At 60.7% G+C, this 27007-nt stretch overlaps 2 protein-coding genes across 7 annotated transcripts; one reads left to right on the forward strand and one right to left on the reverse strand.

Moving 5' to 3' along the window:
- The first annotated feature begins 5299 nt into the window (after positions 1-5299).
- On the forward strand, positions 5300-21739 carry TNIP1 (TNFAIP3 interacting protein 1). Of its 6 annotated transcripts, none has more exons than XM_029997942.2 (18): positions 5300-5374; positions 13000-13170; positions 14175-14297; positions 14606-14688; positions 14915-14983; positions 17058-17249; positions 17457-17551; positions 17630-17711; positions 17948-18040; positions 18285-18350; positions 18512-18643; positions 18724-18852; positions 19174-19296; positions 19609-19734; positions 20041-20121; positions 20286-20480; positions 20753-20843; positions 21213-21739. In XM_029997942.2, the coding sequence occupies exons 2-18, from the start codon at positions 13038-13040 to the stop codon at positions 21275-21277; spliced, it is 1878 nt and encodes a 625-aa protein (XP_029853802.1). In that variant the 5' UTR covers positions 5300-5374; positions 13000-13037; the 3' UTR covers positions 21278-21739. The 6 variants fall into 6 exon arrangements, with proteins under 6 accessions (XP_029853802.1, XP_029853804.1, XP_029853801.1 ...); XM_029997944.1 differs by lacking the exon at positions 5300-5374 and adding an exon at positions 6940-7066 and having other exon boundaries at positions 21208-21739; XM_029997941.1 differs by lacking the exon at positions 5300-5374 and adding an exon at positions 6940-7066.
- Positions 21740-22421: 682 nt separating this feature from the next.
- On the reverse strand, positions 22422-25560 carry GPX3 (glutathione peroxidase 3). The gene is made up of 5 exons (XM_029997947.2): positions 25291-25560; positions 23950-24103; positions 23583-23700; positions 23330-23429; positions 22422-23233 (listed from the first exon to the last, which is right to left on the reverse strand). Exons 1-5 carry the CDS (start codon positions 25375-25377, stop codon positions 23003-23005), a joined length of 690 nt encoding a protein of 229 aa, XP_029853807.1. The 5' UTR covers positions 25378-25560; the 3' UTR covers positions 22422-23002.
- Positions 25561-27007: the final 1447 nt, after the last annotated feature.

Here is a 27007-nt window from a genome sequence, read left to right on the forward strand (position 1 = left end):
ACAACTCAGCTGGGTGTTATCCCACCGAAAATTCCCTTGATGCCTTCTTGTAAAACATCCCCTTGTAACAAAATCACCTTTCTCGGGGGGAAAACAGCCTGGCTGAAGCTTTTTCACCCTCTCCTGTAGAGATTTGGGCTCCTCTGTCTTGCCCCTGTGTGTAAGTAGGAATGGGCATCCCTGCCCAGGCAGCATCTGGGAGTGCTGAACCCACTCCATGCCTGCAGCAGCCTATGGGTCACCTGCTTGGCCAGGAACCTGCTGCAAAGACTTTGAGCAGATGCAGATGTTTTGAAGGGAGGATATAACCCCGATCTTCATCCGCCTGTCTCTTCCTGCAGTTCAGCACTGCAGCTCTCAGACTGGCAGCAGAGGCATGAGGCTGCTGGAGAGCTGGGCATGTCCCTGCAGCTGGGAACAGTGCTCTGAGGGATGCAGCTGCAATGTCCAAGGAAGTTTTGGGGCTCAGGAGACAGCCCGGCATCCCTGGGAGAGCCAGATTTGGGGCAGTGGAGCTCCGTTCCTCCACAGCAGGGCGGGGAAATCTGCTCAGCATTAGCACAGGGCCACAACACATGAGCAATCATCCTGCCTCCTTCTTGTTGCCAAAACAGATGCTCTTGGGTATGTACAGGGGGGTGTATTCCCTGGGCACGGCATAAACACTCCAGTGAATTTTCTGGCTGTACCATGATTGCTATAAGCCTGTGACTGCTGACTTCATCACCCACAGCCCAGCTGCCTTGGAGTGGCACAGGACTGCAAGTGAGACCAGGCAGCCCATCAGGGCCGGTCCCCAGCCTGGCTTGGGGTGATGCTGCCACCAGGAAGCCCAGCTGACCCCAGCACACTGGTCCCAAGGCCAGGAATTTCCAACTGCTCCTACAATGAGGACAAGATACCAGAGTCACACAGTGTTTGGGGACAGGGAGGGAGAGCGAGATGGGATTTCATCCTCTGAGCAACTGCCTCTCCTGGAAAGTCCTGCTGTCGAAAAGCTTTTGTCTTGCCCCAGCGCTGTAGTAATCCATCTCCAGCAGCAGTTGTTACAGCTGGAGCAGAAAACAGCCAGCGCCGTTTTGATCACTGCAAACACTTAAGCACACTCAATATCCTGTTTAAGCACAGGAATTTCAGCGTCCTGCCCCCATGCTGCTGGGGTTGGCAGCACCTGGGGCTGCTCACGGTGGGCTGCCCTACATGGGAAAACCATGAACTGGACTGAGCTCAACAGAGCTGCCGACCAGGAGGGCAATGCCAGGAGGGTGACCACATCTTGAGAAGCACAGATATGGCCTCTGGCACTCACTCTGCACCTGGGCCATTTTCTCCCCATTTCTCACCCTGATGCTTTCTTGCAGAGGTTGGTGAATTTGCAGCCAGCTCCTGTTTGGAGACCTGCTCCCGTTTGGTGTCATGCATCACAGTAAATGCATCTCCCACTGCCAACCGAATTAAACTCCTGCTGCCTTCCTGTGCTGGAGAGCCTGAGGACTCCGCACCAGGCCCACAGAAATGAGACGCTCTGGTTAAAAGCAGCCAGGAGAAAGGAGGAGGCACTGGGCAGGAGTGTTGCTTTAGAAGGACTCCAAGTGAACCAAGAGGAGCCTGGGGACTGGCAGCACCAAGACAGGCTGTGGGCCCTGGGACATGGAGAAGCACAGAAGACTGGAAGAAACCCAGTAAGAAGCACAGAGAAGTGGCAGCCAGAAGGTTACACACGACCTGTCACCTTGCCAAAGGATTTGGGACGGAGTGAGTGTAACCTCCGGTGAAACAAGGAACACTGACTCTAGGAAGGGGAAAGAATATGTTTGGCCTAAGCCAAGTCTGTGGAAGGAAGAACACTTGGGTTTTTTAATGCCCAAATCACTCACTAGCAATTTGTGTTAACTGACAATAAATTAAATAAAAATTCCCCGAGCGAGAACTGTTTTGCCCATGAAACCCTCTATACATGGGCAGGTCATAGACCCTTCAGACAAAGCAAATTCATCCCTGTAGGACCCCGGTCTCTAGAGAAAATGCACTTCATAGCACGGCTCTCCAGGAACACTGCCACTCCATCCGCTGGCTCCAACCAGCCCTATCCGAGGACAATCGGTAGCAGATCTCATGCCTTGCCTCTGTGATCAACAAGGCGGCAAGCGGTTCAAGGAAGTCAAGGAAAGGAAAGGGAAGGACAAAACAATGGGCACAAAAAAGGGGAAGAATTAGAAAGGGTGTGAGCAGGGCAAGGGCTGGAGGCAGGTCCATGCTGGCCACCCATGCTTCAGCCTTCAGGGCTACCGCAGAGAAGCTGCTGCCGGGGTCTGGGATTTACACACCGGCACCCAGCACGTGGCTGTTCTGCACCCCGACCAGCAATGCCGGGGGCAAGGACTCACTTCCAGGCAAAGCCAATGCCAGATGTCACAGGTTGCGACATCCGAAAAACCCCGCAAACCCGCGTTTGGAGTGCAGAGGGTTGGACCTCTCCCTCTGAGTCAGCTCTGGGGGCCATTGTAGATCCTCTTTACTACCAGACCCTAGGAGAAGCCACATATGGTGCAGAGACACATGGGACATTGGTCTTGGTCCTTGGCCCAATGCTGCAACATCAGCGAGCCACTTCCATCCCACCCACCATCCTCCCCTTCCCCCAGAGAGGAGAAACCCAACATTGAGTCTTGGGAGCTGGCAGAGGTTTCTTCTTCAGCTCTTCCTCTTCCCAAGCCAAAGGAGGAAGAAGCAGCCTTGTCCCTCACATCCATGTGCCACTCACTGGGCAGCCTGTTCCCCACGGTGAGCTGAGGCTGGGAAAATGGCTGAGCTCGCTGGGGCTGCTCTCCCCACACCATCATCCCTGGAGCCAGCTCTCCAGGACATGATGACTGTTGAGGAGCTCTTTTCTCAGGCATTGCAACTGGATGAGACACGGCCTGGCGAGAGAGAGGAAGAGGGGAAAATCCCCTCTGTGCCTGTTGTTGATCTTGCAGATTTGGACTCTGAATAACTCAAAGCTTAACACACGCAAGGAAATCCTCTGAGCGCTCCCAGACCCAGTTCCCACAGCTCTTGGCATATCCGCCATGTGTGCAGCTGCACCAGGTCCCACCATAACGCATCCCATGCTGACTGTGGAGGAGGAAGGGGGAGGATGGTGAGGCTGTGGAGGAAGGCAGAAGGTGGTGATCTCCTCCTGCGAAGCAGGTGACACTGAGCCTTGCCTGACATGCCAGAGGCAGAGGGAGAAGGGAGCTCTCGTTCAGCAAGAGGGTAAACCCAGCAAAGTGGAAGCAGCCTGGCATCCCTGGAAAGCCACGGTGCGACTCCGACCCCCTGTGAAGGCAGGGCGCTGCAGGAGGTCTGGGGGAGCAAATTGCTCCCCAGTGCCTCCCTTCTCCATCCTTCTGCTGACCCCTCGCCTACCCCGATCTCTTCCACACTCCATCCTTCCCAGCAGCCCACTCTCCCAGGCTCCCTCCCCTGCCTCTCCCTCGCCCTCCATCCCAGAGCCCTCCCATCCTGCCAGGTTAATTTGAGTTCCTGATTTGCATAGGCAGCAGATCGCAATGTTCTGGAAATCCCCTCCTGCGGCCGGAGCTTCCTCCCCGCTCTCACAGCGTCACTGTCGGCCTTCTGCTTCCCTTCACTGCCGGAGCACCAGGACGCATCTGATCGGCACGGCACAAGCAGCAGCCCCCAGCGAAACCCGCCGCCGATGCCAAGAGGCACGCTCATCAGCAGCACCCCACAACCCCCTGCACAGCTAAGCCCACGAGTAGCCCCGGTGTGCTGGGCCAAACTGGCTGCACCCGCCGCTTGCTCTGCAGCTGCCCCTCTGCTCCCGCTTGCTCTGGGGCCAGCTCCCCGGCACGGCCGCCCGTGACAGCCAGGCCCTGGCTGGCCCCATCGCCCCATCAAGGTTCCAATGCGCTCCGTTCGCCCAGCAGCACCGCAGGCGGGTGGATTTATCGGGCGCCTTGGGCTGCTGGGCCACCTCCGCTCCAGATTCACACCACCGGACATGCATAAGGCCCACCCTGCTCACACCTGAGTGGGGTCAACCCGAAGGCGGCTAGACCTGATCCGAAACTAGCAGGAGCAGAGGGCAGGAGAGCTCTGCCACCCCCACCCGTGGCCTGTGCTCCTTCTCACCCCGTTTCCCGTAGCGTGGCTGCAAACACGGAAGCAATCAGGGTGCCTTCACGTGAACGAGCCTCCGCTGAAGGTGCTGAACCCAACCGTCCGTGCCAAAAAAACCCCTAGTATGTAAAAGTGTCAGCTCTGAACACATCTTCACAGCCACGCAGGCGTGCTCATGAATCACAGCTGCCGTCAGGTGAGTTTTCTCCCCTGGGAGCACAGTGGGACAGAAGGAATGAGGAAGGACCAACAGGACCAAGAGCTTTTGGTTTTCATAGTGAAATTCATCCCGGTGTTTGGGCCAGCCCAAGCTGGCAACCTCAGTAGAAACACAAAGAGCAGCTGGCTAGAGAGGTGGAGAGGCATTGAGTGAGAGCACGACCACCTCCACAGGTACCTAGGCTGCAGGCAGGCCCCAGACCCCACGGCTCCTCACCCCTCCGGCCAAGCACCCATGCTCCTACCACCCAAACCAGCCGGACTAAAGCAGGGCACTTTTCAGGCCTCGCAGTTCACGCCTGGTGAGTATAGACCAAAGGCCCTGCCAGGTACAGCTTTGTGCCTGCTGGCAAGGAGCTGGGGAGCTGGAATCAGCCTCTGTAAAATAGAAACACTTAAATCCTTGGTGTTTATTCCAGCACCAGCTGGCTCCAGCCTTGGTTCTGACCATCAGCCGTCTTGGTGGATGGTTTCCAGGGACTACCTGCAACCCTGGCACACCATCACCTGTCCAGCTCCACCAGCAGAGCCAGCTCTTTCCCGGGAAGACGCATCCTGTTCTGACTCGAGAGATGGATGAGGATGGGACGGAAACACACATGGGACAATGACGATGCCTCTTGCAAGATGCAGCAGGTTCCCTGGGGAGAAGCACAACATGTTTGCAAACCCAGTGAAACTGCTCAGAAACCAGGCGAGGAGAATGATGTAACCAGGCTCTCCAGTTGTCCAAAAGTGAATCACAGCCTCCATGACAGCCCCCCCCTCCCTCCTTTTGCTGACTAATACCTGACAAAGCTCAGCAGCCCCTGCAAGGAACGGCACAGGAGAGCCCTTTAAGCGGTGCCTGGCTCCTTATCAAAACAACGTAGAGGCTGTCTGGGGCCTCCATCATGGGGAATTCCCCTTCTCCATGCCTAAAAGTAAGCTCAGCTGGGCCGGCCTTCCTGCATTTGGGGATCGCAGCCGGAGAGCGCCTGGCCCAAAGGGCTCTCACCCACCCCGAGCCCCTCCGCAACCCTGCTGGGTGAGTAGAGCAATGCTTTTTTCGGTGCGAGCGTGCCCAAGATGGAGCAAGGAGAAGGCAGACAGCTTTTCGGCTGTGAGCGTGCAGTACTGTGAAGCAGGACCATGCCACCCCCCTCCTCTCCTCACAGAAACAGAGCAGGGTTTGGCTATTTTCTGCAGGCTGAGACATTATCTTATAAACAAGATGCTTTCTGGTTCTGTGGGGCTGCATTTAGCTTTGAAGCCAGGTTTTCCAAGCGCTTACAGAACAGCACTGGGCTTCTGGGGTAAAACAAGCCCTTTGGGGAACAAAAATGAAGACATTGCTTGTGTGTGGGGTCCTGCTTTCTTGTCCCCCGTTGAGACCTCAGACACAAGCACAGCCAAAGAGCACGTCAGGGTCCCAGCACCGGCTGAGCTGTCTCATAACGCAGCCAGGCTGCCAGGGCAACGTCCTGGTTGGAGTGAAGGGCAGTCAGGGAAAGGAGTTTGGGTTTTTTTAATTTTTACAACCCAAAACATCAAATCACCAAGAAGTGGTGGAACTGCCTGAACAGCGCTGAGTAGGACGCAAGGACTGGGACAGCTGGAAACAGCACGATTGTCAGTGAAGGACACCTCTGCGAGACCAGCAGCAGTCACCTAAGGAGGAAGTATCAGGAGTACAGGCAGAGAGCAAGCAGCATGTCTGCTTACAGCAGGCTTGCTTTGCTTCTGGTTTGTTGTTTTATATATTTTTATATATATATAAACCACCTTCCCTGTGGCAAAACCAACACAAGAAACAAAATCAGGTAGCTATGGAGCGAGTCCCAAAGAGATAGATGAAACCAGAAGGCATTCCCTGTGGTTCTTGCTCCTCTGGCTGATTTCTGTTGTTCACGAATGCACGATAATCAAAGCAGTGGCACAGAGGAAGAGGATCCCCGATAATAAACACCCCAGCTAGGGGGTGTAATTTCCTTGTATAAAGTTAACGTGACACAGACCCGGTGGGGAATTCTCCCTGCCTCAGCTGCTGAGGAGGAAAGACCTGGTAAGCCTCAGCAGGCCTGCGGGAGCACGCCAGCCTCCTTCCCGGGGCACCCGGGGCTGAGGGGAGAGCCTGGGACTGCCACAGCCCCCCTGCCCGAGCGGCCGAGGACCTGGGGCCCCCTCAGCACAGCCTCCCCTCGGCTACTCCTCCACACCCCAACCCGGCCGTACCCCACAAGCGGCACCGGGGCTGCCAAGGGATTCCTCCCCCCGGCAGCAAGGCGCCGCGGCTGCGCCCTGCCCTCCCCTCGGCCCCGCCATTTTGTCTGTCTCTCGATAAGCCGGGGTAGCCGCTGCTGGGCTCGGGCCTGCCGCTCTCCAACGAGCGGAAACCCCCCTTAAGGGGGAGACAGGCCGGCTCCTTCCGCCCCTCAGGGCCCCACTATGCCGGGGGGGGTCCACGGGACCCCGGGCAGCCCCACGGAACCCACAGGGGACAGCGAACAACCACTCCGCCATGACGAGCCACCTTCCCCCTCCACCTGCCCCGCCCTCCTTCTTTATACCCTCCGCTCCGCGCCGATTGGCTGCGGCGCCTGTCCGTCAGGCTGGGAATTTCCCGGGGGCGGAACCAGTGCCCCCCCTACCCCAGCCCCGTTTCCTCCCGTACTGGCGGCGGACCGGGCCGGACCGGAGCGGCCCCGGGAGCGGTCCCGCCTCGGGGGTGCACTGGCAGGTGAGCTCGGAGCGGTACGGGGGTTCTGTCGCCCTTGGGGAGAGGGGCCTCGCTTGGGGCACCGGGGTCTTACCGTGCACCGGGGATGGCGGCTGGGCACCGGGTCGCGCCGCCCCGGAGAAGGGTCCCGGTGGTGGGAAGGGGCTGGTGGGGTTCGGGGCGGCGTGTCGGCTGTAGCCGGCCGGTTCCCGGGCTCTCGGTCTGCTCGGGCGGTCGGGGTGAAACCCCGCAGGGGGCCGGGGCCGCGCTGTCCCCCGGGGATCTGCTCCGGGTCGCGATAGTCGCGCTGTGCCTCAGTTTCCCCTCTCCCGGGGCAGGGCAGGGGCTGCCGGCTCCTCTCGCCGCTCCCGACGGGGCAGGCTGGTTGCAGGGGAACCGGGGCTCACCGGCGGTGGCAATGCCCGAGGGAGGAGAGGAGGAAGGCTCGGGGGGGTGCTGGGCTGGGGGGGGTCCCTCCTGCCCCCCGGGCCGGGCAGCCCCGCACCGCTGCCGTACCCCGGGCTCGCTCCTCCCCTGCCTCTGCCTTACACAACCCCGGCGTTTCCCCAGACCCACACATCTGCCTTCTGACTATTTATTTCTGGGCTTGCGGTTCCCCCCCCCCTTCCACCCCGCCCCGGCAGGATCCCACCCCGGGGGTCTGCGGGCGGCCGTGGCTCCAAGGAGCCTCCAGTCGATGCTGTTTTTTTTTTTTTCCACTCTTCGAGTTTTTCCTCCCCATCCTGCTGCTGGTCCAGCAGTGTGCGTCCGCTTCGGGTGCGGATCCAGAGGTTGGAATAGCCGGAGTGGGGATGGCAGCATCCCCCCCTGCCTCCCCTCCTCTTTTGGGGAGGTGGTGCACAGCTTGCCTCCCCGTCTCTCCTCATTCCAGGCTAAGGCCCCCACTGAGAGCAGAGAGGGGAAAAAAAAAAAAAAAAGATGCTGTGTCCTGCTTTTGGGTGAGAACAGCTGCAGATGGGACTTGGTGGGGACCTGCAGCCCCTCGGAGAACTGGCTGTCCCATTCCTCAGTGCCCCTGGGCACAGATTGCTCCCTGTTATCAGGGAGGCAAATGCAACCTCTCCCCTTTAGCTTGTTTTTTCCATATGCTTGAGTGAGTAAGAGCTGTTCTGCTGCCACAAGCTCTTTTGGAGTGCAAATTTTGTTGAGAGTGCTGGCAAAGGCAGCTGAAGTGTGCTGGAGACGGGAGACTGGACTTTGGGCACTGAGGCGAGTTCTGGAGGCAGGAAGGCTCCGGCCAGGCGTGTCCTTGAGAACTGTCTCAGTGGCAAGGCGAAGTAAGTAAGAAGAAAAGAGGAGAGGCTTTTTGTAGCCTTTGGCATCATTCCTGGCTTTGCAAGAAATCCCACGATGCCCTTTTGGCCTGACCTAAGCCAAACAGACCTATTTAGCACAGGGCTGTGGGTTGTTGCTTGCCAGCAGCTGGTACAAAACACTTGTGGGTGGAGGAAGCTGAATTATCTACTCATGTGGCATTGCAGATTTCGTTTTAAAGCAACAATTCTTACACTTTGGGTGGCAGAGGTAGCTTTGCTGGTGTAGCTTTTTGGTGCCACCGCCTTCTGCCGCTTGGTTGTTGCCTGGCTGAAGTGCACCAGGTTGGGCAGGAGTAGCCCCAGTTGTGCTGGAGCTGCAAGGAAAGGGGTGGTTGTGCCTTGCTCTGCTTTTAAGTGCTGTGACCAGCAGCCATGATGCTACTGAGCTCTGAGGGGGGGGGAAGAAACGGAGCGGGCAGCATAAAGCAAGATGTCTTTGCAGCAGAAGACAGGGTCTTGTGTAAAACACCACCATGCTGCCCAGGGGAGCACCACCACCAAGTCTGGCTGCGTGTCCTGCCTGCACTGCAGCTTGGACCCATGGTGAGGAGCTCTGCTGCTGCGTGTAGTTACCTGTGTTTGTAAACCTGGCTCCAAATGGGGAAATGCTTTATTTCCCTTGTGAGCAACCTCATCAGAAGCAGGTTGTTTTGTGAAGCCTCTGCAGGAGGTGGGTTTCTCAGGTGAAGGTGGGATTTCTGGCCGGAGGATATCTGTAACATCTGCTGCGTTTCAGATGGGGCTCCTGCCTTTCCTGCCCTCTTTCTGCAGCCAGCCAGGCTGGGAAGATAAATGCTTCAAGTGGAGATTCAGACCTTTCCCTTTGAGACCTGAGCCTTGCAGTGCCTGCTTTCCTCTTCTTTTATTACTCCCAGCCCAGTGGACTGCAGTGCCCAGAAAGTCTCCTTATTATTGCTTCCTCCTAAAGCCAGCTCTGCTTTTGCTTTCCTGCAAATGAGACCAGTCCAGCAGCCCAGGAATGGTTGCCCCTGGTCTGGGGAGCTGCTGAAGCTCTGGAGAGGAAAAGAAACTGGGCTGGGGGCTGTGGCATTTTGCAGATTTCCAGTAAAATGATCAAACAAAAAAAATCCCTCCATAGCGTCTGAGTGGCTTTTGCTTTTCCTCTGAGGCAGAGGGATGCTGGGGGCCCAGCAGCCCTAGTCATGGGAAAACGGTGCTGGCAGCCTGCAGGGATTTGCTTTTGCCTTGTGCGAGCTTGGCGGGGAGGAGACTTCCTGGGAATGTTGCATGCCGGGGTAAGGAAAACCCCGTTCTCCTAAGGGCTGGGCCGAGCCCCCACCATGGATCACAGGATGGGAACTGACGGGCTGACAAGCCCGTGGCTTCTGGAGGCTGGTCTCCACCCCGGGGTTTGCTGCCGAAAGCAAACCTCCAGCGGTGCCAGCCCACTCGCTGTGCAGGATTCCCATCCTCCACCTTTGTATCTGCAGCTGTTCGGTAATTTTAAAGCAGGAATTGTTTCCTTCTGTCTCTTCTGTGTGGCTGGTGCAGCGATGGCTGCAGTGCTGGTGGCCGTGGCAGTGATGCACATCACCCTGGGTGACAGCAGGGAACAACCTGGCCACAGCTACATGGTTCCAGCTCACTCCCAAGCCACAGCACAGCTATTTAAATACCACCCTGCTTTTGTTTTCACCTGGGAGTCTACCCTGCCCGCTTGCTCTCTCATTCTCTCCTTTTGCTGAGTTGTCCTAAAAATTTACTACCTAAAGGTCTTGGTGCCCCGCTTGCAACCAGCAACTCCCACGGGCGACCACGGCATCTGGCAGCCTCTGCTGGTGGCTGGGCACAGAGCTGGTGAGCTATAGCTGGGCAGCCATGGTCCATGGCTGGCCCTCAACCCCCCCGGGGCTGTGAAATACCATCAGATTAGCTTAGAAACTGTTGATTGGCAAAAAGAGAAGTGTTTTCTGGTGGTTCAGTGGTTTCTTCTGGAGTCTGTGGTAGTCATGTTTTCTTTGCATTTCTAACCATCATTAGGTTCTGGTCTATAGTCCTCTCTCTCCTCCCCTGGTGTTTTTATTGAAACATGAGATTTCTCACTGCAAACCTCACCTTTCAGAACTCTTAAGGAACAAAAACCAAACCAGGATGGGGAACAGTGACCTGGTCCAGGGTCCTCTCCCCAGGGTGACAGTTTAGTCCCAGTGGTTCCTTGCAAAAAGGGCTGTTCCTCCACCCCAGGCAAACCTGCCCTGACCCTGGCGATGGGCTCGGATGCTGCAGAAACCCTCCCCTCTTGCGGGGTCTTGTTTGCTGGTGAATTTGTGGCTGGTCTGTGCTTCTGTCAGCTGGAGAGAGTTCAGTTCCTCTCCCCGGCTGCTGTTTGAACACAGTTCCCATGGCCCCTCTGCTGTCATCTCCCTGGTGGGGTGCAGACCTTGGGTAGAAAAATCCTTGATCAAACCTTGAGAATTGGGAATAGCAGAGGCTTTCAGTGGTTCCATCCAGCTGGAAGAATATGGGCTCTGCCGATTGGCAAGGTGGTCAGTGCAGCTGGCTCGGGTTTGAGTGTTTCATGCAGGGGTGCACAGGGGCAGGGGACCTCCCGTGTGTGCTGTGGGGCAAGGCAGAAAACCTCCTGGTTTGGGGTCTGGAGTGCGAGAAAATGGGGGCTGGTATTCCAGGCTGCTGCAAAGCCACACGGGGAAAGGATGCCACGTGAGAGGGCAGCTTGTCCCCACCTTCCCTGACCCACACCTGGGTTTGTCCCAGTGGAGGACACGGGTGCCCCATAAGATGCTCACTGCAAAATTGCTTTGCTAACCAGCTCCTCCCAGACACCCAGGTGTGGGATTTGGAGCAGCATGTGGTGACTGGACACCAGTGAGAAACAGGCTCAGGTCCCCAGCCTGCCTGTGATGCTGTCCCTGTCCTCCGCCAGGCTGGCCAAGCAGGTAGCGTGGCCACAGGCGACGGCGTTTCCCTGCATGGAGGTGCCATCGGGTCCCCAGACCACGTGCGTGCCACCGCGCTGGTTCTGTCCTGCCCACCGGCAGGTCTGCTCCGGGAGTTTTCCTCGTCCCGTGATGGGGGGCTAGGGGGGGATTTTGTACCGGCTGTGACGATGCTGCCTGGCGCTGGGACCAAGGGCACAGAAACTGTCCTGGTTCTTCTGCAGCTTCCTGTCAGCTGCTATGGGCTCCAGAAATAGCTGCTGTTCAGCCTGCCCCATGCCGCATCTGGGCAGCTTCCAGTGGTCACCACCTCCAGCCGCTTGGGACGGGGCTGCCGGCTCCACGTGGGGGGTCACGGGGAATGGGGGGGCTTGGTGGCACCTGCAGAGCAGGAGGATGGTGAGACCTACTGACGGATGCACCTCCCAAAAACAGACTGCTGCTGAGGCCGTGTGTAATTACCTGCCGCCTAGGCAGGCGTTAATTGCCGCTCCAGTTGCGGATGCTGCCAGGTGGCAGTTGTCATCTGGAAAGTCCCTGCCGCTCCCTGGTCAGGCAGGTCATCTAAACCGGTGATCAGCCCAGATCGCTTGTGGCGTGAGCATTAGTCTGAGGTTGAGATGGTTTCGGGTATGGGCTACCCCCCTTCCCCTTTCAGAATGCCTCCCCCTCAGCCCCCTCCCACTCGAGAGCACCCAGCTGCCTTGGCTGGGTGGAAGAGCGCTTGCGGGTGCCCACGGGTGCTCCTGGGGTGCCCCCAGGTAGCACCCCAGCTCTGGCTTGCATCGCCCCCCAGGGCTGCCTCAGCTGCTGTGCTGCTTCACTTTATAACAAGCTGGTATCAGGGGGGGATATTTTTGATAAGTTGTGCTGTAATTCACAGCAGCTGCTTTATCACCCCCAGGAGGTGGGTGAGACCTGGAGCCAGGATCCTGCCCAGCCATCCCCACGCCAGACCTTGGTGAGGGAGAGGCCTTAGGCCACCCACACAAATGCAAGGAATTAAAAAAGCAAATAGTGTGCTGTGTGAAGGTGTTTCCTCTCCTCATGCTTTGCTCCTGGCCCAGCACATACCTGGCTGTTCCCTATGCCCTGATTCGGGAAGCCCTGCTGTTGGCAGCTGGTTTTTCTGGCTAAGCTGGAGGGCAGAGTGGGTCCCTGCCTGGCTGCTGGGGCTCGTCCCCCGCTCCCCGGTGCTGCCCAAACCAGCCGGCAGCTGCATGTTAAAGCTTTTGGAGCTGCAGACACTGTCCCTCCCCAAACAGCCCCCCACGACCCTTTCTGCTCCCCCAAAATATCCTGCAGTGAGCAGGGTGCCCCGGTGACAGTACCCCGGTCCACGCTGGTGCGGATGGATGCTCCTGGGCTGGGTCTCATCCTGCCAGGATGCAGCGGCAGGCGGCTGTGACCTCCTTGGGGACTCCCGCACCCCGTAAGGGTGAGAGCCAGCCCAGGGCTGCTGGTGATGCCTCCTCGCATGACACTTCTCATGGCTGTGAGTCACCCCGGCACGTTCACCCCAAGCGGGGCTGGAGGAGGAAGCGCCTTCACCTGGGACACTCCTGCGCTGGCTGGCGAGCAGCGAGGCAGGGCTGCCTCTGCCAGCACAGCACCCCGAACCCCAGCACGGTTGGGACCAGGGGACCGCGGTGCCGTCTGGAGCCAGAGGAAGGTGACGCTGTGCTCCGTTGCCTTGCAGGGATGCCTGGCTGGGAGGTAGGCGACTGAACGGCGGGCATGGAAGGGAGAGGACCCTACCGCATCTACGACCCCGGTGGGGGCTCGGAGGAGAATGGAGCCACGGCCTTTGAGCGGCTGGTGGAGGAGAACACCCGGCTGAAGGAGAAGATGCAGGGGATCAAGTCTATTGGTAACTGCTGTGTGGCTGGGGGGTGAGGTTCACCTCTGGGGCAGCTCAGCCTGTGCCCACCGAACCTGGGGGTTTCTTGCTCAATTTAGGAAGGGTGCTATGAGAAGCTGGGGATCTTGGCACTGGGGCAGCAGTAAAGCTCTCCCCGTCCTGGGGGGGCTGAGCAGGATGTCTGGGCTTTTTCATGTGGGGGTGCAGAGAGAGCAAGGCTTTTGCTGAACTCCTGGGGTGTTTTACAGTGGGTTAAGTGGCTGGAAAAAAAAGGCAAGTGATGGAGGAAGGTCAGCTCCTCGGAGTCCTGCAGTGGCAGGTCGCAGATGCCGGGATGTGTTCTGCTTTTGGTGAAAGCCCCCACCTCCCATGATCCCTGTCAGGTCAGGGGCTTTTCCCAGGTGCTGCTCAAGGACCCCGGCATCGGGTGCTCCCTGCAGCGGCAGGGACGTGCCAGTGTTGATACGGTCCAGCCAAGTCATGCCACCCCCTTTCTCCTCCCCCACCCGCCCCTGGTTTTGCTTTCGGTCTCGTGACCCAGCTTCCGCTTTCGAGTCCCGCTTCTGCAGCCGAATTTCCACCTGCCTCATGATTCCCGTTGTGTCACCATAGCCCTACCTGGGACCGGGACCCACTGGTGTGCGAGCAGCCACCCAGGGTTGGGAGAGGATTGCGTTGCTGGTGCCAGACCCCAAAGCGGGCAGGCTGGACCCCTAGGTCCAGCTTAAATTTATCTCTTCTGGGAAGCAGAGGAGACCTCCCAGAGATGCAGCGCTGTTCTTCTGCCTCCTGTAACCAGTCCTTTGTGTGTCAGCATATGGGGGACTCTGCAGCCAGTGAGCTGCTGATACAGCTTTGCCGTTGGATTTGGCCAAGAAAAGTTGTTTCTGGATGAAGAAGCATCATGCTGGGCACTTCTCCACCAAACAGGGGGCTTGGTGTTTGTGGATGGGACTGCTGCAGGGCAGGCACTTGGGGAAGGAGGGTGAGCATCCTTCTGTTGCCCACAACAGGAGAGCTGCTGGAGGAATCCCAGGTGGAGGCATCCAAGCTGCGGCAGAAGGCAGAGGACCTTGTGAAGGACAACAAAATGCTGATGGCAGCATCTTCCTTGGAGGACCTGGTGGAAACCGGAGGTAGGAGACGCGAGGCTCAGCGGGGAGGGATAACCTGATGGCTCAGGACCCTGAGCTCAGGGGAAGGGAGAGGGCGTGAGGGAGACTTTCATGAAGCCCTGCAGCCCTGTCATCTCTGGAGTGTATCAAACCACTGCCGTCCTCCCTTCTCCTGGAGGGAGGTTTCTATCCCATCCCCATAGCTGGGGTAGAAACCATCTATCAGTGCCCAACATTGCAGGGTGTCTGCTCTCTGCATCCCTGTGCCAGGCAGGGAGAGGCCCTGCTGTCCAAAAAGCTCATGGCTACATCCTCTCCCCTCTCTGCAGCCGTCGGCCCTGATCCCAGCTCCACACGCGCTGCCCTGGCCAGCACCCAACCGGACACAGAAACACGGAAATCTCCTCCAAGTGTGAGTCTGAATGCGAGAGCTAGTGCTGGCACGGCTGGAGGGAGAGACTCTCCATCTAGTTAAAGCAAAAGGAGGCAGCCTTTAGCCTCTAGAAACAGGGATAAATCTGAAAGGAGGGGTCAGCTTCCCTGCTGTGCTCCCATCCTGGCAGTCCCTGCCTCCGCATGGTGGGCACCCGAGCTTGCCGTTCCCTGGGGAGACCTGACCTGCCTGCCTCCCCTTGCAGGGATCCTCCTCGGAGTTCGAGGTTGTCGCCGTCGAAGCACAGGGGTTTCCCCAGGAGAGCGGGAGAGCGGTGAGTGGCCCTGGTGCCTGTGGGATTTGGTGGGCGGCAGATGGAGAGTCGAGCCGGTTGGTGCGGCGGTGGTGGTGGTACCAGGGGTATGGGAGGGTGTGCAGACAGGCAGCAGTGTGCCCCGATGGTATAGCTGCTGGCAGGCGCAGGCAAGGCTGAGGAACCTTGAGTCAAGGCAGCCCTTGGGCAAACGGCAGAGGAGGGATAAACCGCCCAGGCGTTCCCAGGGGAGCAGAGCCAGCCCCACATATGGCCCCAAGGACGGTGCTCGTGCTGCAGTGCTCGGCCTCTGACACCAGTGGAAGACGAGGGGACCTGGCCAGTCTGCGGGCAGGAGGGAAACACACAGCCCCATGGCTGGTCCTCCCCGTGTCTCACTGGGGCCGGAGGGCTTGGGAGTGATGGCATGTGTGCCCCAGTGCGTACCGCTCCTCTCGCCTGGCCAAGGTGGGGAGAGGGGACAATGTGCAGGCTGCCCTCCAAGGGCGAGGGCTCCTGAGAATAAGTGGCCTGGCTGGGCTGCCTGGGCACGGGGCCACCAAAGCAGCCACAGCCAGACAGGGACACTGACATCTCCAGATGCCACGTGACAGTGACAGGAAGGGCTGTGATGGCTCGGGGAGCTGTCAGTATGCTCTGACGCTCACCTCCTGATGCCGGCACTGGGTGGGAGGACCAGGTCTCCAAGCCCCATTGTTGCTGACAGGGTCTGCCCCAGCTGAGGCACCTCCGTGTGCTCCATTTGCTGCCACCTGAATGTACCCCATGGCTTGCACTGCCCTGTCCTGTCCTCCTCTGGCTTTTTGTGTGTGCTGGAAGGGAGAGGAGGAGGGATGGGGAGCCAAAGGGGGACAAACGTATCTTGCACCTCGTGGTGCCAGTGAGGGGACATGGTCTCATTGCACAGCCCTGTTTGCATTGGCCAGAGAGGCTCCAGGAGGGATTGAGTCTTGTTGGACCCTCCTGGGGTGCAGCCATGGGGTGATGGAGAATGGGACGGCATCTGCTTGGCAATCAGCTGCTGGCGCCTGAGCCGAGCGCTAGTCCCATGCTTGCACCCCGGTGCTGGACTCGGGTCCTCGCTGCCTCCCCTTGCCAAGCTGGCGCTGGTAGGAGGAACTGGCTGTGCTGTGCCCCGCACACACCCTCCCGTGGCAGTTTCGGGGCTGTGAACCCCAGGGCTAGGGACACACTGGGCTCCTGGCCCCATGCGGTGCTGCCCGGGGCATTCCCACGGGTGGCAGGCTGAGTCAGCGGGGCTGGGAGCGGGGCTGGGAGCGGAGCACCTCCTTCCTCGGCAGTGCTGGGTGCGCCGAGCCGGGCTCTGTTGTGCCGGCAGTGTCTCCTAGGCAATGGAGGAGTTAACCAGCCACAACAGGGGAGGATGAGCCTGTTGGGGACATCCCTCATGCGTGGGTGGGGGTATGCCCTAACACCGGTGGGTGCGCCCTGGCCTGGGCTCTCCTGGCCACCGTTTAAATCCCGTGCGTCACCCTCTTGGCTGCCGCCTGCCAAAGAGCCCGGGTTCCCGACGCCTGGCGTGCTGCGGTGGCAGGGAAGCCGCAGGCAGGGGAGCTGCAGAGGGAGGACAGGAGGAAGGAGATGGTGGAGACTGGGGTAAGACCACCCCTCATGTGGCAAACCTCAGCTCCTGGCACAGACCAGGGCGTATGTGGGAAGGACAGTCTCGGGAACTGGGATTTCTAGTCTTGGTGCCGATGGGGAGAGCTCAGGGGGATAACAGGCCGGGGTAGAGATGCCTCCATTGTTATCAGTGAGCTGGGAGCGTGGTCTGCTCAGACTGCTGAGGGGCCTGCGGAATCCATGGGCTGGGAGAACTGCTGCCATAATATCCCCCTCCACCCGGGAACTTGGTGTCCCATGTCCAGCGGCTGGGAATCAGACCTTTACAAAGCTGACACAGTTTTTCAGCGTACCAAGTGCTGTTGCAGAGTGTCTCAGTGTTGGCCCAGCTCCCCGCCGCAGCCCTGGATGGGAGACAAGGCTGACCTGCCCCGAGAGGGAACTTTGCAATGTTCCTTGAACTGATCTGACTGCACTTCCCCGTCCCCAGGACTTGGAGCAGCTGCCGAACGAGGATGCCAACCTGCTGCCCCAGCTGCAGCAGCTGGAGAGCACGCTGAGCGGCTGCGCCAAGGAGGCCAGCAAGGACCAGGTCTTTGTGCGCATGGGCTACATGGCCTCCGAGCTCAAGCGCCTGGCCTCGAAGGTGCACAAGAATGAGCAGAGAACGTCGTTCCTGCAGGTGAGTGAGGGCTGGCCAGGGTCTTCATGGGGGTTTTCCCCTTGGTGGTGTTTTTTTTTTTGTTTTTTTTTTTTTTTTCCCACCAAGCCCCTCCTTTCCACTGCGAGGTGGACACCTACCTCCGTGCCAGGACTTGGTGGGAGGTGGGTGGCCAGGCAGGCTTCTGGGGCTGGCCGCAGTCCTCATGCTGCCGGCGTTCACCCCCAGACGCTGTGTGAGACGCTGCACAGTGAGAACAAGGAGCTGCGAACCAAGCTGGAGCGGGACCTGGAGCAGAGAAACCAGGCACTGGAGAAGCTAAGGTGAGGGTGGTCGGTGAGGTGGGGGACGGGGCTTCTCTGGGTGCTTCTTCCCGCTGACCCATCCCTCCCTGCCTGCAGGTGCGAGAACCAGGAGCTCCGGAGGATGGTGACTCTGAGCAGCCAGGACAGTGGGAAGAGGGAAGCTGCTGAGCAGCAGCAGGTGAGAAGGCAGCATCGCCCTCGGGGAGGGCTGGGAAGGAGGCGGGGAGCCTGCTGACGTATCAGCAAAGGTGGCCTCATTTTAATCGAGCCCCCAGTTTGTCCCAGTATGACCAGCAGGACTTCTCAGGGTCTTGAGGGGATGGGGGAAGCCATGGGAGGGGAACCGGCCAGAGTTTAGCCGGCCTTGGGCACAGCCTCCGCAAAAGCCCTGAGGGTCCGCCCGTGCGCGTCCAGCAGAGCGGGGCCACGGTGGAGAAGGCGCCGGGCAGAGGAGAGCTGGAGGCCAAGGAGAAGAAGGTGAAGATCCTGGAGCACCAGCGCAGGGAGGTGAGGACCAGGCTGGGAGGGAGGCACTGCCAAGGAGGGGGGGGGAAAAGGGCAGCGGGGGCACGTGGGATGGCATGGGGAGACCGGGGCAGGGCTGCGGAGCTGCAGGGAAGCACTGCTGGAGCCGGGATCTCCATCCAGCTGGTCCCCGAGGTGCTTTTGCGACGGCAGGCTGCTGGGGACTGCCACGGCTGGTTTGGGGCAGGGGTTGGGCTCCCATTCAGCCACCCCTCTCTCCCCGCAGCTGCTGGAGGTGAATAAGCAATGGGATCAGCACTTCCGAGCCATGAAGCAGAAGTACGAGCAGAAGGTAGGGCTGAGTGCTTGGGGGGCACATCTCTTCTGGCTGCTGGCTGGGGTGAACTCGGAAGAGACCGGGTGCAGGGGAAGGTTTTTGGGGCTGCCTGCGCCTCCTTCCCCCGCAGCGTGGGTCTTTCTGAGCAGGCCAACGTCCCTACTCCCTCCCGGCAGGTCGCGGACCTGCACCAGGAGCTGGCCGAGGCCCGCAGGGCACTGACTGAGCTGGAGTCGGAGCGGGAGCAAAAGCAACGGGATTTCGACCGCAAGCTGCTCCTAGCCAAGTCCCGGATCGAAACGGAGGAGGCGAGTCCCTCGGGAAGGGTGATGGGGAGCCGCTGGCCCTATCGCTCTGCCCTAGCTGATCTCCCTGCCGGGTCCTGCAGGCGGAGAAGGAGAGGCTGGCCATGGAGGTGAGGGACCTGCAGCAGAGGATGCGGTTCCTGCAGGAGCAGCTGGCTCCGGTCACCAGGCAGCGGGAATACCAGGAAAAGGAGATCCAGAGGCTGAACAAGGTGGGGGCCAGGGCACAGCCCTTCCCTGCAAAATGTCTTTTATGTTCTCCAGCCTCTTCTCCTGTTTCAAATTCAAAACTGACCCTGATCAACCCCCTCCTGCCCAGCTCCTGGCTCAGGCAGGAGCTTGTGTCAGATGATGACCACCACATCCCTCCAGGCTCCCAGGAAAGGGGGTTTGGGGTGGGTCTGTAGTCCCCCTTGCTCTTGCCCAGTTATACCTGCTTCCCATGCTGGGCATGTGCCTGTGGTCCTCCAGAGACGTCATGGGCACAGTACTTTGCTCTGACCCTCCTCCCTGTTTCTTTTTTTCCTCTCTAGGCGCTAGAGGAGGCCTTGAATGTCCAGGCCTCTCCACCACCCATCTTTGCCAGCACCATGGAGCCAGCAGGGAAGGTCCCGCAGCAGGAGCTGCTGACCCAGAACGAGCTACTCAAGCAGCAGGTAGGGCAGGAGACGGAGCTACTGGAGGCAAGGAGGGAGCTCCATGTCCTGGCAAAGAGCCTGGTGTGGCCAGGAGCAGCCCCAACAGCCCTGGTGGGTGTCAGTGCTGTGGTGGTGGGGAGTGGGGGACCGAGCTCAGCATCCTCCAGGCCCTTCAGCTGGAAGGACCACAGCCATGGGCCATCATGTCAACCCACGTGCCTGGGGCTTGGCGTAGCTGGTGGGGCCAGGGATGGCAACACGGTGACGGCAAGTGCTTGGGGAAGGTGTTTGCCCTCAGCCAGGTGTACCCACATCCCTCCCTCCTGCCAGGTGAAGATTTTTGAAGAGGACTTCCAGCGGGAGCGGAGCGACAGGGAGAGGATGAACGAGGAGAAGGAAGAGCTGAAGCAGCAGCTGGAAAAGCTGCAGAAGCAGTTGGTCATCTCCAACAATCAGGTGAGCAGTGCTGGTGCCCTGTGTCCACCCCGGGTATGTCGGAGGTGCTCATCCCCAGTGTCACAGCCCCTGTACCCATCTCAGAGTAGGGGCTGAGGGGGGACAAAAAGGCCAGAGAGGTGGTTTTGCTGCTGCTTGTCCCTGCCAGAACATCTCCTTTCATTTGTCTCTTCTTTCTGCCCCTCTCCTGGGGATCTGATGGGGGGGACTGGTGTGGGCATTACCACAGGGTATTGCAGCAACCCTCACCCCACGGACACAGAGGGTGGCAGGGTGGGCTCTGCACTAACCCCCCCTTGCTCCCAGCTGCGAGCCTCCAAGGATGACTGCCAGAGGGAGAAGGAGGAGAAGGAGAAGCTGAAGAAGCTGCTGAAACAGCACAAACAGGTGGGGATGGGGGAAAAACCCTTCTTGGGCAGAGGGGCTGGGGGCTGCAGCCCTGGCCCCAGCCCCTCGTCTCCCCTTGGAGGGGCAGCTCCGAACCGGGCGACGGGGGGTGGTGGTGGGCTGCCCTTGGGGGTCTCCTCAGCATCTCCCCTGGCTCCTTGCAGGCTTCTGGAGAGAGGCTGCACCCTGAGCCACAGCCGGGGCCACTGGGCCCTGCCTGCCCCATGTACCAGTACCAGTACAGTCCCCCCATGGCTCACCCCATGTACCACGGCTTCGATGAGTGGCAGCAGATCCGATACCCGCCAGCGATGCCGGGCGAGCACACACCAGGACAAAACTTCCACCATTTTTCCCCGGTGAGTGTCTACCTGTGCCAGCACAAAGCGGGAGCAGAGGGTCCCATGCGAGCAGGTCTGGGGCTCGCTGCTGAGCAAGTGGCTCCTCCAGGGCCACTGAATCACCTAGCAGGGAGCTGAGCACACGTGTCCTGTTGGCACAAGAATGCTCAGTCCTCTTCTTCTCCCTCTCCCTTCTCCTCCTCCTCATGCCCTGGCAATCGAACACGGAGCGCAGCCTCGTGATTCACATCCCTGGTAATTCGCCGTTTCTGTTCCATCTCCTCCTGCAGCCCGAGTACCCCTGGCGCCCGCCCTGCGCCATGGCTCGCAGCCAGAACGCCCAAGCAGTGGCCGGGGTGAAACCGGTCCCCAAGGACTTGGGTAAGGCTCGGACCCTCGGTGAGGGGAGTACCCTGTGCTTCACCCTGAGACCCTGGGTGGTTGGCTGAGCACTTGGGGGAGGGATGGGGGGACAGCTTGCCAGGCAGTGGCCATTTCCCTTCAGCCCCCATCTCTGATCAGCCGAGGGGATGATTCTGCTGTTGGGTTGGACCCTGCTGCATCGCCCCACATCATCCCCACAGCATCTGAAGACATGCCCCAGCATGAGCCCCAGCAGCCCGTGGGGTTATGGCAATTGGTGCTCAGGAATAACGGCCACGCCATGGCTGGCATCCCTCCCGTGGGGCTCGTCTGGGCACGAAGAGCTGTGCTCACCCCGTGCCACCCCTGTCTTATGTCTCAGAACAGGCAGGTCCCGGTTTGCCCTAACGCCAAGGACCAGCTGCGCTGCGATACCAGCAGAAGAGGAGTAGGGTGTGTGTGTGTGCCCGTGTGTATATATCTAGGAGCTTCCTCCGGCTGCCCATCCCTGTGCGCGGACATGCGGTGGACGTGGCCGTACCCGCGGCCTGGAGCGGCTCGGCAGCGCATCCCCGCGAGGAAAGTGTGAAGGAGGGACCGGGGGTGCCATCGTGGTGGTGGCCAATGCAGAGTCAGTCCCCTGCGGCCATCCCCTTCCCCACGAGGCGTCAGCCCTGGCATTGCTGTAGACCTGAGCCAGGTCTTCAAGGGAAGAGGAGCCGGCGTGTTTCCCAGGAGCGTGCCAGGAGCTGCCCCGGTCCGGGGGCTTCGGTTCAGGCCCTGGAGGAGGAGCGGGTGACGGCGGGGACTCCCGGCGGTGGGAGATCCTGCGCTCGCAGGCGGGTGCCTGTCGCAGCCATGGCCCAGGCTGAGGGTGGTTGGTGTCTTTGTATTTATTTAAGGACTGAAGTGTAGCTGAGTCTCTCTGGTTTTATCCTGAAAGCTGTTCCCCTGGGGCGGCCTCTGTGTGGGGACTAGGAGGGATGCCAGGGCTGCTGCTCCCCATGTGCTCAGGCACAATTGCTGGGCCAGAGCGAGCACAAGGGGAACCTAAACCTTGTGTGGGCACCCCAGGATCTATTGCTCCAAGTGCATGCCCCCCACCTTCCCCTGGGTGCTGGGCTCAGCCCCTCCTCTCTTCTGCCCCCCACCTTTGCCAGAGCAGGGAAACCCCTGTTCCCCTGCTCCCCCCTCTGTCTTTCCCTGCAGCAGTGGCCTTGGGGCCAGTCTTTCACATTGCACAGAGCAAGTCTTGCTCCAGGAAAACAAGTCTAGAAGGGGGGGGGGGGGGGGGGGGGGGGGGAACAAACCCACCACCCTATTTCTGTAAGCGTGGCTGTCACACGCATGACAGCAGGAGGCATGGCACTCCCGCATGCTCCTTGCTGGGGGCTGGTCCCTGCTCCCAGCCCCTTTTGCATCCCTGTGCTCTACACTGACCCCCCCCATCCTCTCCCCAAATGCTGGACTGTGATGACAAATCCTGAAAAAAATTAGTTTCTCCAGCTGGGAGCCATCCTTCCCTGCTGGTACTCCCGAGGCTGGCTGCCATGCCCCTACCTCTTTCCCTCCACCCCTGGCCAAGAAGCAGGGCTGTGCATTTGCAGAGTCTTTATTTGGCATTTTTATGGCGGGGGGTGAGGGGCTGGCCGCCCCCGGCTGGGAGAGGAGCACGTCTCTACGCCGGGACTGCGGGCAGCTTGAATGCACTGAAGAGCTGCTCCGTGCCCAGCAGGATCAGGCCAGGCCCACCCCGCACCGGGGGCTTTCGGGCCAAGCCTTCATGGAGACGTGGTCTTCTGCTCCGGGGGCGGCTGGCCCCTGCATCCTCCCACTGCCCGGCAAGGCGGGATGGCGGAGCAGGGGGGCAAGCTGGGGGCCAGCTGGGGGCCAGGAGGAGATGTCACCGCTGGGGATGGAGGTGTGGGACAAGGGATTATTGGGAAATGTCCCCCTCCTATCGCTGAGGTCTTTGCCACCGGGTTGCCCAGCCCAGTATCCCGGCTGGGGGGTGTCAGAGACAAGAGCGATGGAGGGAGCAGCGTGCTGGCTTGGCGTTCGGCTCCTGGTGCTGGGGAGCATCCTGGGAGGGGACAAGATGGGGAGCAGCCCTGCAGCAGCCAGGGGGGGTGCCGGCAAGGGGGACAAACCACCCCTCAGGCCGGCGGCCCCAGCCTCTACTGGCCCTGCTGCTGCTGTTGCTCCTGCTGCTGCTGCTGCCTAATGTAAGCGATGATGTCGTTCTTCACAACAGCGATGTTGGTGCGATGGTACCAGCGCATGACAGGCACGCCGTCGGGGCCCACCAGGAACTTCTCGAAGTTCCACTTGATGTCATGGTTCCGCAGAGGCTCCCAGAAGAGGTTCTTGGGGTTCGCAAACTCCTCTGCCACCGGGGGACAGGCGTTCTGCAATGGGGGCCGGTGCGTTACTGCCTTGCCCCCCTCCCCTCCCCAAAAAAACCACCTGGATGCTGCCCCCTTCATGCCTGCCATGGCACCCACCTTCAGGAAAGTGTAGACCTTCTGCTCCTTGGCCCCGTTGACGTCCCCTTTCTGGAAAAGCTGGAAGTTGGGGACGAAGCCACCCCCTGGCCGGACATACCTGCAAGGGGAGGGTGGGCAGGGCGTCACGCAAGGGGGGGCAGCTCTCGGTGCTGCACAGGGCTAGCGAGCCCTGTGCTTTTGGGGGCCACAGCCAGTAGGAGCTGCAGCCTGTGCACCCACTGCCTGGGTACCCCAAAAATGAAGTACTCACTTCAGCGCAGGGAGGATTTCCGAGTTCTGGCCGGGTTCCTGCTTCCCAAATTGGTTGGAGGGGAAGCCCAGGACAACGAGCCCGTAGGGCCCCAGCTCATTTTGTAGTGCATTCAGTTCTGCATGCAAGCAGAGCCAGGGATGGGTTAGCAGGGGACAGGGCTTACCCCCACACCTGCACCAACCCCCCCTCGGAGCATCCCCAGCCGGGCTAGGTCCTCTGGAGCAGGCATTGCCCTTTTCCCCCAGCTCCCTGCGGCAGGACCGACCGTGGGGACCTGCCAAGGGCTGCACCCCTGGGTGACACCGTCTGCTCTTGGGCTGCCTGCCCTGTCCCCTGGGGTGCCTGTGCCCCGCGGGACCCTTACCGAGGTACTGCAGGGTGAGGCCTCAGTACGTGGCCACGTTGACGAAGAGCACCATCTTCCCCGCATAGTTCCTAAAGGGGACATACTCGTCCCCGTCGAGGGTCAGGGCCCCGTAGTCGTAGATGGTGCCCTGCACCGAGTTGTAGCATTTCACCTGTGGGGCGAGAAACATCCCATGGGACCAGAGTGGGGGCTGCCACCCACCCCGCTCACCTGCCCCGTGGCCACCCACGCCCACCGGAGCAGCGGGTCTAGCCCTGGCGCCGGCTGAGATGCCAGCTGCCAGCGTTGTGTCTCCTGCCCCGAATGCCGCTGGCAGCAGCCAGGCTCCGGCGTGCCAAGGTCGTAGCGGTGGGACAGGCTGGCTTGTGCGTGCACATGCGTACGCACACATGTTGCACGCCGGGCCAGCGGGGCTGGCTGCAGCTGGAGGGATGTTTACCCGGCCAGGGTCAGGCAGGAAGGCGAGAGGCTGGAAAACAGCCTGAGCTGGTGTGCCGGTACAGGGGGACACCAGTCCCGGCCTCCCCGGGGCCGTGGGTGGGCAGGACCCCACCACCCCTGCGTGCACCCTTCCGAGGCGGGGGCAGCCCAGGAGTGGCACCGGCTTCTGTGCCACGGCCAAGCCGGGCCCGGGAGGGATCAGGGCTGGATCAGACCCACGCAGGGAAGGGTCGGGGTGGAGCAGCCTCCGCTTGCGGTGCTGCAGGGCTTAACCCAGGGGAGCCCATCTCCTGTTCCCATTAGGGGACCCAGACTCACCCAAGTGCCACCGATGGGCTATTTTGGGAGCTGGCAGGAGATAAAGTCACAGGGGCTCTGCTCGGGGAGCTCAGCCTCCATGGGGCTGGCTGGATCCTGGCAGCAGGGCTCTGCTTTGCCTGCCCCGGGTGGGGAGGCTGGCCGGGGACTGGGGGTGACAGTCACCCACTGCTCTCTGCCCACCGGGGTGTGGGGATGCAGCGGCCCCCGCACCCTCCAAACATGGGTGCACCCCCCCTGGACACTATGCGTGGAACAAAAGCCCCGTGCTCTGCCCCTATGGGGGTCACTGGGTGGGGGGGACGAGGCTCCGTCCCCAACCCCAGGACAGCAATTCCCCCTTTGCAAGAACTAGCTCAGAAAAATCCCCCCCCCCACACCCCGTGATCCAGGCACCAGGACTGAGGCGGGGGGGGGGGGGGGGGTGTCACAGGGCCACCGTGCCCCACTCCTGCCCCTGGGAGCCCAGCAGCAAGCCTTGGGGACAGGCGGGTCCCCAGGGTGCCACCCCCCCCCCCCCCCCCGCAGCCCCCGTGGGGGGTCCCGTCCCCCCCGTCCCCCCGTCCCCCCCTTTCTTACCTTCTCCCTCTCCTGGCTCTGCCCCGGCTGGACGAGCCCAGCCAAGAAAAAGGGCAAAATCCAGGCGCTGCGGGACCAGCCCCCCATGGCCGGGGCGAGCGTGGGGTGCGGGCACCCACCTCACAGCCCCGGGGGAGAGCGGGGCGGGGGGGGGGGGGGGGGACAAGGGACACGACACACACACACACCCCCCTCTCCCTGTCGCCTTCTGCCACCTCCGAGCCCGACAGCCGAGAAATAGCTGCTGGGCTGAGCAGGGGGGGGAGCCAATCGCCGGGAGGAAGGACGGGCCGAGGGCTGCGTTAACCGTGTGGTCCCTGGGACGGACATCGGGGAAAGGGGGGGGGGAATATGCGGGGAGGAGGGGGGGGGGGGTGGCAGTGCCATGCTGGCACCTCGGCGTGGCAGGGACGTGGGAGAGCCGCCAACGCACGGGGCAGCCGCGTGTGCCGAGGGTTTATGCAATGCGTTATTATGAAGCAAGGACCCGGGGATTAAAACCCGTACGGTGTGGGAGAGGTGGCAGGTAATGTCCCCAACCTGCGCAGGGCACCCAGCCGAGGTGACAGCCGTCCCCGAGTGGGGTGCTGGGACCCGAAGAGCAGGGACCCAACCGCCCCAGCAGCGTCCCCCCCCCCGGGGGAGGCTGGGCTGGGGGTCCCACGGCTGGGCTGCTCAGGGGTGGGGAAGGGGTGATCAAGCTTCTCTTCTTTGCAACCCTACAAATTAGGGTGCTCCTAGAAGCAGGCCTGGAGGAGGGTCCCTCACGGCGGGGTGCTGTGCCGGGGCTGGGGGGCTGTAGCCCCATGGTGACCCCACTGTGGCCAAGGGCAGGGCAAGCCTGTCCCTTAGCCCTTGGTGTCCCCGGGGACAGGAGTTTCCAGGGCCCTGTTTGCATACCCGGGGAATGCAAACATTTACCCTGGGCTGGCTCCAAGGGAAATATCCGTGGTGAGGTGTAAATTCCCCGAAATCCTGCAAAAAAAAATTATTTGATGGCAGAATTAACTGGCTGGAGGGGAGCTGGGGGGTGCTGCGGTTTGGGGTGGGGGTGGCCTGGAATAGAGAGCAGGACAGGGTGGCAGCGGGTGAGCCCTGGGGGGACCGTGGGTGCCAGCATGAGGTTTGGCTTTACTAGAAAGCAGGGGCAGCCCTGCCAGGGTGCTGTCACTGAGCCGGCTGCCAGAGATGCCGCCAGGGAAGGAGACCAGGGCCGTGGGCTTGGGGAAGGCTGGGAGCAATCTCCCATCCCATGTCCTTCGCCGGCAGGAACACCATGTCCTGGGAAAGGCTGATGTTGTCAGGCTCCAAGTGCAGTCTCGGCTGGCGTGGGAGGGCTGGGGGTCGGGTACGTCCCCCAGGCACCCGGGGAACCCACAGAGCAGGGGAGCTGCAGTTCCTTCTGTCATGGGCAGCGTTTCCCAAAGCTTTAAAACCGGCACTGCTACTGGAGAATTGGCTTAGCCCTGCCCTGGCATGGGTCCCCAAGCGGTGTAGGGTGCTCCCCAGGGTCCAGGCAAACCCCCAAGATGCTCAGCCGCTGCCTGGGGACTGCCCAGAGCCCAACACAACATGCCAACGGCTGGGCTGGCCGCAGGGATGCTCCGGTCACCCTTCACAGATGTGGCCATGGGTGGCACGAGGCGGCTCCTTCCCAAAACCGGGGAGCCTGTGGGAGCCAAAACCAGGGGCTCGACCCTCCCCACCCACTTCCCAG

The sequence above is a fragment of the Aquila chrysaetos genome, chromosome 22 (genome assembly GCF_900496995.4).
Source record: "Aquila chrysaetos chrysaetos chromosome 22, bAquChr1.4, whole genome shotgun sequence".
In the NCBI taxonomy this organism is placed as follows: domain Eukaryota; kingdom Metazoa; phylum Chordata; class Aves; order Accipitriformes; family Accipitridae; genus Aquila; species Aquila chrysaetos.